This window comes from Aspergillus vadensis (assembly GCF_003184925.1).
Source record: "Aspergillus vadensis CBS 113365 unplaced genomic scaffold BO88scaffold_9, whole genome shotgun sequence".
Classification (NCBI taxonomy): Eukaryota; Fungi; Ascomycota; class Eurotiomycetes; order Eurotiales; family Aspergillaceae; genus Aspergillus; species Aspergillus vadensis.
The window spans coordinates 442451-454461 of record NW_020292047.1 but is presented as its reverse complement, the minus strand read 5'-3'; the positions used below and the strand labels follow the sequence as shown (position 1 = coordinate 454461).

At 51.6% G+C, this 12011-nt stretch overlaps 5 protein-coding genes across 5 annotated transcripts; 2 read left to right on the top strand and 3 right to left on the bottom strand.

The window, feature by feature from the left end:
* Positions 1 to 736: 736 nt before the first annotated feature.
* On the bottom strand, positions 737 to 2544 carry aspA (putative septin AspA). The gene is made up of 6 exons (XM_025702351.1): positions 2435 to 2544; positions 2180 to 2249; positions 1998 to 2114; positions 1851 to 1938; positions 1190 to 1792; positions 737 to 1127 (listed from the first exon to the last, which is right to left on the bottom strand). Exons 1-6 carry the CDS (start codon positions 2447 to 2449, stop codon positions 893 to 895), a joined length of 1128 nt encoding a protein of 375 aa, XP_025563717.1. The 5' UTR covers positions 2450 to 2544; the 3' UTR covers positions 737 to 892.
* A 1263-nt stretch (positions 2545 to 3807) lies between these two features.
* BO88DRAFT_404262 (phosphatidylinositol-3,5-bisphosphate binding protein HSV2) lies at positions 3808 to 5716 on the top strand. Its single transcript, XM_025706571.1, has 5 exons — positions 3808 to 4109; positions 4189 to 4227; positions 4296 to 4393; positions 4449 to 4805; positions 4870 to 5716. Exons 1-5 carry the CDS (start codon positions 4001 to 4003, stop codon positions 5398 to 5400), a joined length of 1134 nt encoding a protein of 377 aa, XP_025563716.1. The 5' UTR covers positions 3808 to 4000; the 3' UTR covers positions 5401 to 5716.
* BO88DRAFT_270491 (uncharacterized protein) lies at positions 5560 to 6772 on the bottom strand. The gene is made up of 2 exons (XM_025702350.1): positions 6599 to 6772; positions 5560 to 6533 (listed from the first exon to the last, which is right to left on the bottom strand). Exons 1-2 carry the CDS (start codon positions 6652 to 6654, stop codon positions 5720 to 5722), a joined length of 870 nt encoding a protein of 289 aa, XP_025563715.1. The 5' UTR covers positions 6655 to 6772; the 3' UTR covers positions 5560 to 5719.
* Positions 6773 to 6891: 119 nt separating this feature from the next.
* BO88DRAFT_404260 (dynein family protein) lies at positions 6892 to 9468 on the top strand. Its single transcript, XM_025706570.1, has 6 exons — positions 6892 to 7363; positions 7453 to 7614; positions 7698 to 8080; positions 8138 to 8231; positions 8282 to 8910; positions 8978 to 9468. Exons 1-6 carry the CDS (start codon positions 7207 to 7209, stop codon positions 9122 to 9124), a joined length of 1572 nt encoding a protein of 523 aa, XP_025563714.1. The 5' UTR covers positions 6892 to 7206; the 3' UTR covers positions 9125 to 9468.
* Positions 9469 to 9625: 157 nt separating this feature from the next.
* Positions 9626 to 11874, bottom strand: BO88DRAFT_386940 (spermidine synthase). Its single transcript, XM_025704803.1, has 3 exons — positions 10695 to 11874; positions 10351 to 10645; positions 9626 to 10286 (listed from the first exon to the last, which is right to left on the bottom strand). The coding sequence occupies exons 1-3, from the start codon at positions 11627 to 11629 to the stop codon at positions 9888 to 9890; spliced, it is 1629 nt and encodes a 542-aa protein (XP_025563713.1). The 5' UTR covers positions 11630 to 11874; the 3' UTR covers positions 9626 to 9887.
* Between the last annotated feature and the right edge of the window lie 137 nt (positions 11875 to 12011).

Here is a 12011-nt window from a genome sequence, read left to right as displayed (position 1 = left end):
TGGCTTACACGGTCAGAAGAGACATCTAATGATTATCTAATATATAATTATGAACTTATGCAACTCATTATGCTGGGGCCCAAGAAATGAAGGGTCAAGACTGGAATCTGATGCTGGTCTGAACGGCAATGTGATGTGTCTTGTATACGCGTAGGCACTCAAATTACTTCTCGTAGTAATGACTCTACGTGCAATGTTCCTAGTCCTGCGTAGACACGACGGGGAATAGAACATTTGCTTACCATGCCATCAGAACTTACATACCAGGAAAACTTCGGGTCTTTTGTCCTCATATACTACTATTCAACTAAGACATATGATGATAAGATTAAGACATGAACCACGAGCACAAGGAATATGAAACGACAAAAGAGGGAATCTTGCTGCGCTGCTTGAGATTGGGACAGGTTTCATCGACAAAAGCAGAAATGGGAAAAAAAATAGAAAAGGGATGGGCAATGAGAAGGAGGTTATGCAGGTTCAGCGACAACTGTCAGCAAATTAAAAAGATGCTATCTCTGACCCCAAGCTTCGCAACATGGGCAGCGCGAAACACTTCGGAGATCTTTCGACCAGATTAAAGAAGACATGGGAAGAAGCCAAAATTTGGGAGAGGGAAAGAGCAGAGCAGCAGCAGGATTCCGTCACCTCTTGTCCGCAACCCTCTGAGTGAACAAAGGGGAATGCTGCCAGTCGTCAAGATAAACGGAACGTTGCATTTCCCCCTCTCCTCTCGGATAAGAAGCTATTAACGTGAATAAACGGTCGACTAATCTTTCCCCCGTCGACAGTCACAACTGCCGTGCCACGAATCTCATTACATAGGCACAAACGGCGTCCGGGGTCAACATGCAAGATCCGTCTCCCTCCGGAGAACAGGTTCAGGAAGAGCTCAAGCATCGCTGATGCTATCAATCTGACTCTGGCTTGCTTCACGCGCCATGCGAGCCTCGATCTCCCTCAGCTGACTCTCACGAGCCAACAGTTCCTGGCGCTTCTCAGCGATCTCGCGCTGCACCTTGAGTTCGATCTCGCGGAGCTTCTCCTCCTCGCGACGAAGCTGCTCCTCCTTCAGTCTAACGGACTGGGATGCTAGGTCTTCTGGGTTCATCGAAGAGTCTTGTGTACTGTGGCTAGGCATTAGTTTTCGTTCTAGCGGACCATAACAATGGCAAGCGGGTATACGTACGGCGTAGCACCATCCACACTCTTGCTGAGCTTCTCAGTACGGTAGTTTTCGTAGAGGAAATCGTGGGTAATTTCCTTAAGGTCTGCGAGATGGCTGTGAAGAAGAGCGCTGCGGATGGCCAAGAAGTCCGAGTGACGGGGGTTCTCAACGTCCACGACACCCCAAGGATATTGCCTGGCCCGCACCTTCTTGCCGTCAATCTCAACAAAGTCCTCAGAGCCAACAATGGCAAACGGCATCAGACCACGAAGCTCAGCATTCTCCTCCACGGTGTCCTCGTCGTCCTCCTCGATATCGTAAGGGAAGTTGTACACGGGAATGCGGTAGTGCTCAATATCCTCCATGATAAGCTTCTTGGATTCGGCCAATTCGGCAGGGGTGAGAGAGTCGGCCTTGCCGATGACGGGGATGACGTTGACACGGGGAGAAAGGCGCTTCATCAATTCGATGTCCAGCTCACGCAGTCCATGGCCGGTCGGTGTGATGAAGTAAAGCAGGACGTGAACACGGTTGTCCCTGAAGCGGGGGTTACGCTTGATTCGGGATTCCTCCGCAAGAATGTCATCGTATTGGCGCTCAAGGTATCCAACGATTTCGCCGAAGCTGTTGGGACGGTCAGTATTCGTAGGGGGCGTTTGGAAGGCGGCCAAGTTCAACGTGCCTTGCTTCGTTGTCAATCTGGTCTCCGAAACCGGGGGTATCAACGATGGTGAGGGAAATGCGGGTGCCTTCGTCGTCCAATTCCAGCTCTTTTCCCGAGATCTCATTAGTGGCGTGTATGCTGGTGGTCCAGATGGCGGTGACTTACCAACTGTGACTGGCTTGATGCGGACACCCTCCTCAATGTGAGCATTGGCCGGGTCGTCGCAGTCCTTGCCTTCTAGGACCTTCTTTCCACAAAGAGTGTTGACGAAGGTGGTACGTCCTATCGAAAGGGGGGAATTCGGTCAATTCTGCAATCGAAGTTGGGTTGTATGATGCTGCACATACCGGTTCCGCTGGCACCACAGACCATCAGACAGAACTGGATACCCTTCTTGACATTCTTCTTGCGACGGAGCTTCATCTGGGAATTAGAGCAAGAAATTAATCGTGGACAAATCTCTGGCCAAGAGCCTGAAGACAGATAATGAAAAGAAAACGACGGTTCCAGGGACAATGGACGGGGTGGGTTGGATGGGAGGGGGAAGGAGCATGGATAGGCTTCAGAGCAACAAGGCCAGAAAGGGGAAGGAAGTAACATACCGCGTTGAACGACATGATGAATTAAAAGGGGAGGAATGGAGGAAATTAAAGAAGAGAGAAGAAGAGATTGAAGAAAATAGAGGGAGAAAGCGAGTGGCAGAGACAAGGACGAAGGTGGTTTGAGCCAAAGGAAAGGAATGGGGGGGAAAACAAGAGAGGTGGAATGAAGGTTGAATGAATTAGATGGAGGAGTGGATGGGATGGGATGTGGAATGGCTGCGTTGCTCCCCTGAGGTTCGACGACGGGCGGACACTCTCTGGGCAAGCTGGAGGGACTAAAGAGCCGTTTGGCTGGCGCTTGCTACTGATCTGGCAGTTAGGGGATTTGCTAGACTCTCTCTAAGGGGGGGATTTCCTCCCTCCCGTTTTCCTGTTCGTAACAATTTCTTACCGCTCTGGAACGGTCACAACTGCCCCCTTTCACCCTGCAGTCCCCAACGGTCCAATCATCGCCCTCTTTCTTTCTCCAGATTGATCGGTCGCTGGTAATATTGGTATCTCATGTAACCGATGATACATCGATACCTTACTGGTCGTACCACTCCCACTTTTCTAAACAATTCAGTTACTCTCCCATGGATAGCGGGCTCCCAGGCACGGTTCCTGTATGGAGTAAATGGAGTCTAGTAGTTATCCCCCTACTAAGCACTTAAGGTACATGCTTACGAACGCTTTGTTCAATTGCTTGGGTAGATAGCTGCCGATTTCAATGTACACAGTATGATTCCCATCTAGTATGCCCAGACCTTGTCTTTGGGTATCTCCCTACCTACGTACTCTTTCAACACTCATTATAATACCTGTCCAATCTGGGGACGCCTTGATCATCAATTATTGTCTTTTCACTGAGAGAGAACACACTTCAGGTCTCCACTCAGCGGCCAGTGCTATGACTCGATAGGGAATTTGTTTCCTTTAGACCAACTCACATATTATCCGCTAACCTGTTCTCTGAGGTACAGCGCGACAAGTCAACTGAATAAAAGCATAAGTGGTTGTTGCTGCAATGTCTGGCTACTAGCCTCTGTGCTCTCCCCAGTTCTTCTCAGGGGTCGGGGGCAGCAGAAGGCGTTTCCACCGCCGCCGTGGGTCGCTGCGGGCCGCCGTAGCGGTAAGCAATTACCCAAATACCATACAAGCTTGGAAATTTAGGCCTCAGGCCTGAAACAATGGCTCCGAGACATTATTGACTTACGGAATATTCCTAACCGCAAAACGGTAGACTAACCGCGCGGGTTCGAATCACGGCCTTATCAGTACATGTTTTTCTTTTTCTTACTCTCGATCATCTTTGCCAAAGTATATCAAAAGTTCTTCTTCGCCTTCTGCTTGGGTGTAAGATGATGTGCATTGATCTCCGTTGAACAACATCACCACGCTGGGCAGACAGTCTATTGGCCCGGCATCCGCTGCCCTTCCGGCATTCCCCCAGCCAAAAGCGGACCCCCGGGCCTTATCTACGTTACTGATGCTCGGGTGAGGTCAGCGACCGCTGTCGATCTTCTAGTTTCCTGTCTACCTTTCTACCATCCATAGCTCTGATGGCCTCTTTCCCTGGTGGCCAGAATGAACACCCGACAAGTTATCGATGAGTCTGTGGGGCCACTCTCACTCTCTGCTACATTCAACAATGATACCTCCTGCTTCGCAGTTGGGTTGGACACCGGCTTCTGTGGTAGGTCCTAACCATGCCCTTCGTGCAATAGATCCCCTTCCGGGATATCCAAGCTAAGAACAATATGATCTCGATGCAGTCTTCAATACCGACCCATGTGAGCTCAGAGTATCAAGAGGTATATACGACAGCTTCAGCCACACCATCCTCCAGCTCCGTATCACTAATGCCGTTCGCTCCATCTAGATTTCAATGCCGGCATCGGGGTAGTCAAGATGCTTGGCCAGACGAACTACCTAGCTATCGTTGGCGGAGGGAGACAGCCAAAGTTCCCACAAAATAAGGTGTGCCGACTTTTGTATCTATCTTGCGCAGCTTATGCTCACACAGCGGTCGCAGTTGGTCATTTGGGATGACGCAAGACAGAAAGCAGTAATTACGCTGGAGTTCCGCACCTCGGTCCTGGGCGTCCGATTGTCCAAGTCGCGCATCGTTGTCGCCCTCCTCAATAGCATCCACATCTTTGCCTTCTCGAACCCTCCACAGAAGCTATCATATTTCGAGACAACGGATAACCCACTGGGGCTGGCTTGTCTAGGGCAGCAGGTGCTCGCTTTTCCAGGTCGGTCCCCGGGCCAGGTCCAACTGGTGGAGCTTGAGACGGGGAATGTCAGCATCATCCCTGCACACAGCACGCCATTGCGCGCGATGACATTGAGTCCCGATGGTGAAGTGTTGGCGACGGCGAGTGAAGCGGTACGTCCCTGTCCCTACGACTGCTGATGCGACGCAGACTACTGACCAGGCGCATTCTATCTAGGGCACGTTGGTCCGGGTCTTTTCTACGGCTAACTGCACCAAAATGGCCGAGCTACGACGCGGTGTTGATCATGCGGTGATATTCTCTCTTGCCATTTCGCCCTCGAATCTTCTACTGGCTGTAACTTCGGATAAGTCTACCCTGCACGTGTTCGACCTTCCGCATCCCCGACTACCGACGAACCGTACTCCAGCTGCAGCTTCCCCGACCGAAGAACAAACAAACCAGAAATGGGGCATTCTCGGGAAAATTCCACTATTGCCAAGAGTATTCTCTGATGTGTATTCATTTGCAAGCGCCCACTTTGAAATGGGGGAGGAAGCACCACCCGGCTCGCATTATGTCCCGCCCCTGGGTAACTCATACGGGAGCCCGTCGAAAGGCGTGATAGGTTGGCGCGACGACAGGACCATTCTTGTTATCGGCGCCGGCAGGGATGGTCGATGGGAGAAGTTCGTTCTGCGCGAAGGGGACGATGGAAAGCGGTATTGCCTGAGAGAGGGCTGGAAAAGATATTTGGGAGGCAGCTGAAATTCTGTCGGCGGGATAAAGAGTGACTGTTCGCAGCACTAATTATTCGTTTTGCACCAAGGTAGTAGCTGTTCCAGATGCAGGCAAGATCCGTATGCATGCGCCCATGCCACAGCATTGATTCTGAGATGGACACGATATCGCATGAGCCGGCGCAGGATGATGAAATAGCAGACTTGCATTTCAAGAACAGGCGCGGACCGCAGCATTCGGCCACAAAGATCCTGGAGATCTTTTATTGGATGGCTTTTTCCCAGGATCAGTTAGACGACTTAGTCCTCATTAACATATTTAATATCTAGATAGCTTTTCCAGACATTTAACGGTGTCGATCATGTCTATCTCTGTAGCGTCGGGAGTCGGGGGATCGCGACGCGACCGGCGTCCTGTCTCTGTCGGACCTCTCCCTTCTAGAAGGAGACCTCGCTCTATGAGATCGCTCTTCCCTCCTGGGCGACCGATCTCTGCGTCTTCTCTCCGAATCTCGGTCGTCGTCATGTCTCCGGCGGTGAGAACGGTGATGGCGGCTTGATCTCTCACGGCTGTCACGTCTCCGAGATGATCTCTCGCTGCTGCGCATCTTTTCCAAAGCGAGTGCGACTTCCTCCTTCTTCTCTTCGATAAGGAATTCCTTCATTGGATCTTCCTCGTCGTGATTCTTAATAAGTTCCTGTAGCTCGATCTCCTCCTTGAGCAGAGGCCGTCTCGCAGGCTCCTCTTCCCTTGATTCACTTCCCCTTCTCTTCCTCCGTCTTCTCCGTTCATCATCTGTATCTCTGTCATCATGATCCTTGGTGTTCGTATCACCCATGAGCTTTGCGACATTGTCTGTTTCCTCCTCGTCATCGCGCCGCTTGTACCTCACGTGGTCCACACGCAGCACTCTTCCCAGAACTGTTGCCCCACCAAGATTGTCGACAGCGAGATCTGTACTGCGTTGATCCTCGTATTTCAGAAAGCAAAAGCCTCGACTCTTTCCGGTCTCTTTGTCGCGCACCAGATTGATGTGCACGGGCTCGCCGTATTGCGAAAAGATGGTTATAATATCACCCTCGGATAAATCGTATGGTAGTCCACCGATGTAGATGTAAGCAGTGTCTCTGTAGTCGGCGTGCCAGGAAGCTTCCGGGGATCTGAGGTAGTCCACAATGGTTAGCTAATAAACCAATAGGTTGAGCTGCAAATAAGCGTGACATACATGGCATTTTCAAGCTCGCGCTTGTTGAGCGCTTGGATTTGGCGGATATTATTCATTATTGAATAGAGGGTCGCGGAAGCGAGTCAATAATCCCCTCGGGACACAAAAAGGTCAAATAAGAGCACAGCTGAATTGCGCCGGCGAAGCAAGAAAGTGAGTGGCTGAGAGGGAGGGACTGGAAGCAGCAGAAAAGCTGGCGGGTTCAGCTCATCACGGGCTGGCTCCGCGGGAGGGTCCCACCCGCAAGAACGCCGACACTTTGGATTGTTTACTGGAGTGCAACTTAAACGTATTTCTCGACTAAACCGCCTTCCTCTTGAACTGACAACCCCCACCATCTGTGTGATTCAAATAGCAACAGCGGGCTTACCTACGATACCGCTCATCCGGGTGGGCAATTTGGCCACGGACCCGCCGTTAATCGCTACAAGAGATCGTCCCCAACGCCAGATTCCCCTGACCCCAAATCCGCTTGCCTGGACCGATATCCACCATCTCCTCCAAACTCCGCGGCTCACGCGTCAAAGCCGTCGGACTAGCCTCACAATTATTCGGGCGTTACATGGCATGGTCTGCGCCAACTGAACATAGTCGAAATCGAACAGACGATGTCTGCGTCAAGCCAGATCCCCGGCTCCAGATTCGGCACTGGAAACAATAGCCGGCCGTCGAGCAAGGATGGACCCAAGAAGAACATCTGGTCTTCTATGCTGGATAGTGTCGCGAATGGAAAGCGTCTGCCTGAGAAGAATTTGCTTATCCTAGGTGCGAAGACCTGGTCGCTGCTGCCGTCGAGCGGCATGGACATTTTACTGTTTTGGGGCTGGGTCGCTAATACTTGGACTGATTTCCAGGAGGCACGCCTGAGAGTCAAAGAGAATTTCTAGACACACTCGCCGCCGATTCTTCCGATCCTAGTTTGTCGAATGATAAGCGAAAAGGGAGGGTACCGCCGGTAGCCAACCAGTTCGCTTTGGGATATACATATCAGGATGTGCTGGATGCGGATCACGAAGGTAATTGTTCCTTGCGTTGGGCTGAGTGGTCGGCTCAGCCTGCATTGTACGGGTGGCTAAACAAATGGTGCTCCGGCGAATAGATACTCTTGCGCGCGTCTCTGCATACCTACTCTCTGAACCGTCTCTATCTTTCGCTCCCCTCCTCAAGCCGCTCCTGACCCCTCAATCGATTCCGGAAACACTCGTCGTGATCCTACTGGATTGGTCGGACCCATGGACATGGATTCGGCGACTCCGGGAATGGGTCCGTCTTCTCCGACACGTGCTGATATCGCTTGACGACGAGACGAAGATCGTCATGGAAGAGAATCTCACAGAGTGGAGGGACCGGAAACGAGGCACGGATCCGAGTTCAGGAGGGGCACAAGGATTTACCAGCTCCGGAGGCCCTGTGACGATACCGCTGGGGCCAGGCGAGTGGGATGAGGGGCTTGGAATCCCCATGTGTGTGGTCTGCCAAGGGGTATGTTAATCTACTTCAGGCTTCCGGCAAGTCTCTATATTGACAATTCCTATGCAGGCGGACAAGATTGAAAAGCTGGAGAAGGACCACGGATGGCACGAAGAGCAATTCGACTTCATCCTTCAGTTCATGAGAACACTACTACTCAAGCGTAAGTACAGCGGCCAACATCGCTTGAGATCCGATTCTAATGAAAAGCAGACGGCGCATCGTTGATCTACACCACCCCGTTCCTCGCCAACTCCTTGCAGAGCTTAATACACTCCTCCCTCGGCATACACTCTCTCCTAAAAAGACAGTCCCTCAAACACAACGTGATCGACCGGGACAAGATTCTAGTTCCCTCGAATTGGGATTCTTGGGGCAAGATCCGAATCATCCGTGAAGGCTTTGACATGGAAGGCATATCGACAGCATGGTCGATCGAGATTCAGGATCCACCGGAGCCACTCACGAACGGCGTGGATGATCGCACTTCCGACGAACAAGCTGCAAACGCAGTGGACGATGGGACTAGCGCCGTAGCAATCTTCGAGCAAACCATCCAGGACCCGAAGCGCGACACATCAATGGCTCTAACAGGCAGCCAACGGAATGGAAACAAGATCGAAGTGGACACATCCGACATGCAGAGCTTCCTCACGAAACAGCTTGAGGTCCTGGAGCAACTGAAGGCGGAAGACGAGAAAGACCGCGCAGCGAAGAAGGTGCCACAGCTCGAGATGTCCCCATTAGACGACAACGGACGAGTCAACGAGCACATTGGTCCCGTACAGTTCAACATGGGAGGAATTCAAGTCGACGCAGACGACATGCTCCGCAAGCTAAAGGTAAGATACCCCCCTCACCACCCCTATCCCTACCAACCAAATTCCTAACCACCCCAACCCCAAACAGGAACGCGAAGCCAGCCGCTCTCAAAGAAAAGAAACCCTCTCATCATCCGCCGGCGACGAAAAAGCCCACAACCAAGCATTGGCGAACTTCTTCGCCGGCCTGGTGAAGAAACCCGGGGCAAGTCCCCGCGGCAGCCCATCAGCGTAAAAAGAATAGTGCGATACACCGGCGATGGGTAGTAGATGATTTCTCTTGTTCTTTTTCCTGTCATTATGGCGGTCATTGTTCATGTTGATGTTGATGTTGGATTGTAATTTTATTCTTTCCTTTTTTTTTTCACTCTTATTCCCTCTTTCTCTTTTTCATTTTCATTTTCATTTTCACACATTCACGATGCAGTACATACATAACATATTTGGAATGAGTGATTATAACTAACGCGGGGGGATTGTGGCCTGGCTGGCTTGGTGACATCTCGTTGTTGTTACTGCTGCTGCTTTCTCGTTGCTGCTGCTGTTGCTGTTTGTGATACCAGAATGGATTAGGCTGGCTTTTTTTTTTTTTTTTTTCTTAGGAGTCGGAGAAAGATGAATGAATTTCTCGATAGTATCTATTGCTTTTCTTTCACGGTGCCTGCTTCTAGCTTTTGAACATGGTTGGTTGAAAGACTTCTCTTCGTTAGCGTTGCTTTGGAGTCCTGTGGGTGTTGAGAAATAGATAATGAATAGCTTCATTCAGAGTTGGGGTGTGTTTCTCAAGACAGAACAGACACTAGTATAGTCCCCCAAACTCAAAACTAAATCATGATATTATAAAGTGATATTATGCCATAACCACCCGAAACCACACCTAATACTAGTAGGAATACAGATATCCGAAACCACAACAACGAAAACCACTAATCAATCTATCTCTCAGAGACACCGTAAAATATTACATACCGAAAGTATAGCATAATAACAAACCATCATCACCAATTCTCCCAAACGAAATCAGGCAACACATGACGCATAATGCTCCAATGCTCGAGAGCCGACCGATCCTGATACTTATGAAGCAGGTGGGTGTTCATAGAGTGAAGGACACGACGACCGCCCTTCTCGATAGTCTCGAAGCGACTCGCATCGATCTCAACCTTCGGCATCAGATACATCTGGCGGAACTTGCTGCCCATGTAATCGGCAGAAACGGGGTCGCGGAAGGTGAGCGGCGTGGCGGAGCTCTTTTTGCAGAAGATCACCATGTTGGTGAAGTCGGTCGTGAGGTCGGAGTCGGAGGCTTCGCGGAAGATGCGGCAGGTTGGGAAGACGTATTGGATGGTGCGGACGGTTAGGGCGGCGGGGTAGAGGGAGATGTCGCCGGCGTAGTTCTTTGGGGGGTTAGTTTGGGGGTGATAGGGAGGTGATGGGAGTTTAGAGGGGAGGGGGTCTTACGATGGCAATGACTCCGTCGTCCTTGAGAAGGGAGGATAGGCTTTCGAGGAACTCGAGAGTGAAGAGCTCGAGGGGCTCGACGCCTCCGGTGAAGACGTCGTGGACGATGTAGTCGTACTGGGCTGGGGGAGTGCGCTTCACGAAGGCAGTGGCGTCTTCGATGGCGGCGATGTGGTTCGAGGGAAGGTGGAAGTATTCGGTGGCGAACTTGTGCACGACAGGGTCGAGTTCCACGATGGTTGTCTCGATGCCGTGGTGGATTAGGGCAGAGGGGGTGGTGCCGACGCCGAGGCCGCTGGGAGAGATTAGGTGTCTGAAAGAGAGGGAGTTGCTGCTGAGCTTACATGACGAGTGCCTTGCTGTTGGCATCTACGCGGGGCTCGCCGTGGTCGGTTTCAACCAGACGGACGGCCTCGAGCATGGTGAAGACCGAGTAGATCGGGTCCATAACGGCAGGGTTGTAGTTGTTGGGCATTTTGGTCCACTGGCCGCCGAGCAGGCTGTGGTCGCAACGCATGACACGGAACCCATCATTCAGGTTATCCAAGACGGAGATGTAGCCGGTGGTGGAGTCCTGGCGGGCAACAAGGGCGAATCCCTCCTCGTTGAGGAAAGAGTTCAAGGCTCCAGAGTTCATGTGGACATTGGACGTCATGGAGAACAGAAGGGAGGGAATAGCGAAGAGCAGGAACTTGGAAGGGGCAATAGCGGTGTAGAAGACTGGGAGCAAGAGTTGGAGACCAGCACGAGAAAAGAAGAAGGTCGTTCCAATGAACTTGGCCAGAAATGCTCTGGCGAACTTCTCGCCGGTCTTGTAGAGGACATAGGAGACCACGAGAGGAACGTGCTCAGCGACAGCATCACCGTGTCGGCCCAGATCCAAGCCCGACTGCACCAGCTTACCAGCACAAGCCACAGAGAGCAGAAGCAAAGGGTAGTAGGAGATGACCTCGGTGACTACAGCTCCGAAGGGGTTTCCCATAACGGAGCTTGATGCGAACAAGAAACTCTGAAGGGTAGGAACCCAGAATGCCACAACAGGGAGCAGGAAAAGAGCCCGGCGGCCGGTCAATCGCTGGATGTAGTCCTTAAGGAACCATCCAGCAGCGCCAACAAGTGCCACTCCATAGCCGTGGAAGATATGGGCAGGAGCCGAGCCATATACTGGCGTCAGCATCAGCACCGTCAATGGCGAGTAGAACGCTATCAAGAACAGCAGAGCAGCGCCAGTGAGCAACTGTCTGGTGGTGGGCTGGACAAGACCAGCTAGGGAAGACATGATGTCAGACCTCCAACCCTAAGGGAATCCGGTAAGACCGATCAATTGAGAGCTTCTGTAGGAACCAATTAGTCTAGGTCCATCTCGCGACTGTCATGTTTGTTGGCTTCTATTTAACAGCGGAAGAGCTGGGGCGGGGAGCTTCAATGCAACGCCACAACGTGAGCCAAGAAGAATCCCTGAGGGACCCACGTTGTGAAACAGATTGAAACCAGGCTAGTCTTACCGGTACTTTTCAGATAGAAAGTCGGACTGATCAACGGACGGTCATTATTCGCTCGGGCGACGTTTTGACGCTGAGGATAATTTCCCATTGCCGTCCGCGCGCTTCCGGCCCGAATGGGTTTAGTTTCCCCGCGTGTCTCGCCGCGCTTCTCTTCAT